General features: G+C 47.6%; 1 protein-coding gene across 1 annotated transcript in view; it reads left to right on the top strand.

Moving 5' to 3' along the window:
* LOC111967081 (ankyrin repeat and KH domain-containing protein 1-like) overlaps nt 1–4,934 on the top strand; it is a 72,108-nt gene extending 67,174 nt beyond the window's left edge. Inside the window, 5 exon segments of the mRNA XM_070444645.1 lie at nt 1,162–1,287; nt 1,452–1,697; nt 2,539–2,720; nt 3,958–4,122; nt 4,221–4,934. Coding sequence (XP_070300746.1) covers nt 1,162–1,287; nt 1,452–1,697; nt 2,539–2,720; nt 3,958–4,122; nt 4,221–4,271 — 770 coding nt within the window. The 3' untranslated portion in view covers nt 4,272–4,934.
* Nucleotides 4,935–5,265: the final 331 nt, after the last annotated feature.

Here is a 5,265-nt window from a genome sequence, read left to right on the forward strand (position 1 = left end):
TTGGAAGACCCAATTGCGACCAAGCTTTAACTTCTTAACTGATGTCTTGAGATGTTACTTCAATATATCCACATAGTTTCCTACCTCATGATGCCATCTATTTTGTGAAGTGCACCAGTCCCTCCTGCAGCAAAGCACCCCACAACATGATGCTGCCACCTCCGTGCTCCACGGTTGGGAGGTCTTCTTCGGCTTTGAGGCCTCCCCCTTTTTCCTCCAAACATAACGATGGTCATTATGGCCAAACAGTTGAATTTTTGTTTCATCAGACCAGAGGACATTTCTCCAAAAAGTACGATCTTTGTCCCCATGTGCAGTTGCAAACCGTAGTCTGGCTTTTTTATGGCGGTTTTGGAGCAGTGGCTTCTTCCTTGCTGAGTGGCCATTCAGGTTATGTCGATATAGGACTCGTTTTTACTGTGGATATATATACTTTTGTAACCTGTTCCTCCAGCATCTTCACAAGGTCCTTTGCTCTTGTTCTGGGATTGATTTGCACTTTTCGCAAAAGTACATTCATCTCTAGGAGACAGAACGCGTCTCCTTCCTGAGCGGTGTGACGGCTGTGTGGTCCATGGTGTTTATACTTTGCGTACTATTGTTTGTACAGATGAACGTGTACCTTCAGGCGTTTGGAAATTGCTCTCAAGGTTGAACCAGACTTGTGGAGGTCCACAATTTTTTTCTGAGGTCTTGGCTGATTTCTTTTGATTTTCCCATGATGTCAAGCAAAAAGGTAGGCCTTGAAATACATCCACAGGTACACCTCCCAATTGACTCAAATTATGTCAATTAGCCTATCAGAAGCTTCTAAAGCCATGACTTCCTATTCTGGAATTTTCCAAAGCTGTTTAAAGGCACAGTCAACTTAGTGTATGTAAACTTCTGACCCACCGGAATTGTAATACAGTGAATTATAAGTGAAATAATCTGTCTGTAAACAATTGTTGGAAAAATGACTTGTCATGCACAAAGTAGATGTCCTAACCAACTTGCCAAAACTACTGTTTGTTAACAAGAAATTTGTGGAGTGGTTGAAATACACTTCGGTTGGAGTCATTAAAACTCGTATGTAAACTTCCGACTTCAATTGTATGTCTTGTAGTCCAGTCTACCTGCAATCCATAGGCCTCTAACTCTCTCTCCTCTCTCCATATGTAGCTTTGACCAGCTATGCTACCAGTATGTCTGGTAGTCCAGTCTATCTACACGGCCCGGCAGCTGTGGGCKCCCCCTCCTTCAGCAGACAGCACTTCTCCCCTCACCCCTGGAGCGCTTCCACATCAGGTACTTACACAGATGTGTGAAAATGAATCTAATGGCCATGAAGCTTATTTTCCAGGAATTCAACACGCAGAACATACATTATTGAACTAATACAATTTAAGAGATTTTTGCTTAACTGTGTTTTAGACTCAAAACCCCTAACCTTTAACCTCTCATCTCCCCAGGCGAGTCCCAGGTGGTTCCCCCTCCCTCCACGGCGTCGTCGTCTGGCCCCGTGGCGCCCCCTCCCCACCAGGGCAAGCAGGGCCAGGGCAGCAGCCAGCAGGACAGGAAGGTGCCTCCTCCCATCGGTACAGAGAGGCTGGCGAGGATCAGACAGACCACCGTCAACCCTCCTCTCCTCCAGACCTCCTACACCGCTCCTGTCGGACAGGGAGGCATATGGTCCTTCGGAGTCGGCAGCGCCTCGGGTGAGTAGTCACACACATACCATACACACAACCTCTAACCCACGCTGGTCTCTCCATTCCCAATGTCTTACTGCCCTGATATACAGCTGATGGCTATACACACACCCCTTCACGCATACCCCCCGTTTCTGTCTCTGTCCTCCCGTCTCCCTCGCACACACCCCGTTTCTGTCTCTCACCTCCCGTCTCCCTCGCACACCCCCCATTTCTGTCTCTGTCCTCCCGTCTCCCCTCGCACACACCCTGTTTCTCTGTCTCTCACCTCCCGTCTCCCTCGCACACCCCGTTTCTGTCTCTGTCCTCCCGTCTCCCTCGCACACACCCCGTTTCTGTCTCTGTCCTCCCGTCTCCCTCGCACACACCCCGTTTCTGTCTCTGTCCTCCCGTCTCCCTCGCACACACCCCGTTTCTGTCTCTGTCCTCCCGTCTCCCTCGCACACACCCCGTTTCTGTCCTCCCGTCTCCCTCGCACACACCCGTTTCTCTGTCTCTCACCTCCCGTCTCCCTCGCACACACCCTGTTTCTCTGTTCTCACCTCCCGTCTCCCTCGCACACACCCCGTTTCTGTCTCTCACCTCCCGTCTCCCTCGCACACACCCCGTTTCTGTCTCTCACCTCCCGTCTCCCTCGCACACACCCCGTTTCTGTCTCTGTCCTCCCGTCTCCCCGCACACACCCTGTTTCTCTGTCTCTGTCCTCCCGTCTCCCTCGCACACACCCCGTTTCTGTCTCTCACCTCCCGTCTCCCTCGCACACACCCCGTTTCTGTCTCTGTCCTCCCGTCTCCCTCGCACACACCCTGTTTCTCTGTGTCTTACCTCCCGTCTCCCTCACCTCTAGAAGCCATGTCAGGTTGGTCTCAGCCCCTGATGGGCAGTCACGTGATCCACCCTGGGCTGCAGGCGGACCACACCTTCTCCCAGTACCAGCCCATGGAGCAGGACGACACGGGCATCTCTAACCCCGCTAACTACCACCAGCAACACATCAACCACCCCAACAACTACATGGACTTCCCCAAGGTAACACACCCATGAAGTATCATATCATCACCTCAAATGGCCATTCCTCTTTTTGTCCGTGTCTCCAGGGTAGCACCATGTTAATATACTGTAGTTAGTGGACCTGTTGTCTCCAGGGTAGGACCATGTTAATATACTTAGTTAGTGGACCTGGTTGTACCAGGGTAGGACCATGTATATTACTGTAGTTAGTGGACCTGGTTCTCCAGGGTAGGACCATGTTAATATACTGTAGTTAGTGGACCTGGTTGTCTCCAGGGTAGGACCATGTTAATATACTGTAGTTAGTGGACCTGGTTGTACCAGGGTAGCACCATGTTAATATACTGTAGTTAGTGGACCTGGTTGTCTTCAGGTAGGACATGTTAATATACTGTAGTTAGTGGACCTGGTTGTACCAGGGTAGGACCATGTTAATATACTGTAGTTAGTGGACCTGGTTGTCTCCAGGGTAGACCGTTAAAATGTTATTTAGTGGACCTGGTTGTACCAGGGTGCACATGTTAATATACTGTAGTTAGTGGACCTGGTTGTCTTCAGGGTAGAACCATGTTAATATACTGTAGTTAGTGGACCTGGTGTACCAGGGTAGGACCATGTTAATATACTGTAGTTAGTGGACCTGGTTGTCTCCAGGGTAGGACCATGTTAATATACTGTAGTTAGTGACCTGGTTGTCTCCAGGGTAGCACCATGTTAATATACTGTAGTTAGTGGACCTGGTTGTACCAGGGTAGGACCATGTTAATATACTGTAGTTAGTGGACCTGGTTGTCTCCAGGGTAGGACCATGTTAATATACTGTAGTTGTGGACCTGGTTGTCTCCAGGGTAGGACCATGTTAATATACTGTAGTTAGTGGACCTGGTTGTCCAGGGTAGGACCATGTTAATATACTGTAGTTAGTGGACCTGGTTGTCCAGGGGAGGACCATGTTAATATACTGTAGTTAGTGGACCTGGTTGTACCAGGGTAGACCATGTTAATATACTGTAGTTAGTGACCTGGTTGTCTTCAGGGTAGACCATGTTAATATACTGTAGTTAGTGGACCTGGTTGTACCAGGGTAGGACCATGTTAATATACTGTAGTTAGTGGACCTGGTTGTCTCCAGGGTAGGACCATGTTAATATTACTGTTAGTAGTGGACCTGTGTCTCCGCGGTAGCGAACATGTTAAATATACTGCTGTTACGTAAATCCTGTTGTGTATTAATAAACTTGTCTTTATACACCAGGGTATGGCCATGTCGATGTATGGAGGGACCATGCTGCCCCCCAACCCCCCTATGGGAGAGGGTCCAGGGGGGGCCATGTTCAACGGGCTGCATGCTGCCGACCCTGCATGGAGCCCCATCATCAAGGTGGTCCCCAACAACGCAGACAACACCGACCCACAGCAGGTGAGACTTTATCCCCACACACACACACACACACACACACACACACAGTTCTTTGCTAATGAAATTTCCTCTCTCTCTCTCTTCCTCTTCTCGTTCAGGTGTGGCCTGGGACCTGGCCTCCTCATGTGCACCTGAACCACGTCAACTAGCCAGCCGGCATCGACAGCAATCAAACACACACCCACATCACACACACCACAAACATGAATTTAATTTCCAACTGACAACAAAACCCTGATGAGACAACAAAAACGAACAGACTTGTATAACATGTTAACTTTAGTAGAGAACGGAGAGAAAAGCAGAGTTTGAAGAATTGGAGAGAAATTATCTTGACACCGTTCTTTAATGTGCCTAACTCAAAATAAGAAATATACTACAATTTGAGCGAGGGCTGTTATGGTGGTGGGGTCGGGAGGGAGAATTCTGGGCCCTAATTCAAGTACTGTTGATGTCTSATGAACAACCAAATTGATGGTGACAGCCTGTCCAACAGGCTCCATGCTCTGTGTAGCATAGATGTAGGACTTTGACCCACGTGCAGAGTTGTCGCTCTCCTCAGGGAGAAACCTGAAGAAGGTGARGACGGAGCTAATGATACTCAACAACTAGAGGATGATGATTACCTAAAGAGGCAGAGAGAGGGAAAGAAATCAGAATACCTTTTAGTGGTAAATACATGTATAATTGTTTACATACTAAAAAAGGGTTAAATTGAGAGTACATTTCACGTCGTATAGTGGCTCTACTTTACGTAGCCTGTATTAATGTGAAATATTTACCTTAATATTCAATAAACATATTGATATGTACTTGTGGCGGTGTACCTTTTTGTTTGTGTAGGTAGGGCTTTGTTTTCATTTCACCAAAATGAATAGCATGTTTCTGACTAGTGAACACAACGTATTGTTATCTTAGAAAACAACATCTGCACAACTCATGGATCCGATGCGATACATTTAATAAATATTAACATTGACAGCTAATCAAGTAGGAAGGTGGTATTTACCACATATGACAGGGAAAAATCCACTTGGAACACACCTCCAACTGGTGATTACTAGTGGGAAACGTGTCTATCATCCCTGAGCTCTGACTTCTCCCACATCGGTGTCCAAATCACTAAGGACTTAAAATGGTTCA

The sequence above is a fragment of the Salvelinus sp. IW2-2015 genome, linkage group LG8 (assembly GCF_002910315.2).
Source record: "Salvelinus sp. IW2-2015 linkage group LG8, ASM291031v2, whole genome shotgun sequence".
NCBI classification, from domain to species: Eukaryota; Metazoa; Chordata; class Actinopteri; order Salmoniformes; family Salmonidae; genus Salvelinus; species Salvelinus sp. IW2-2015.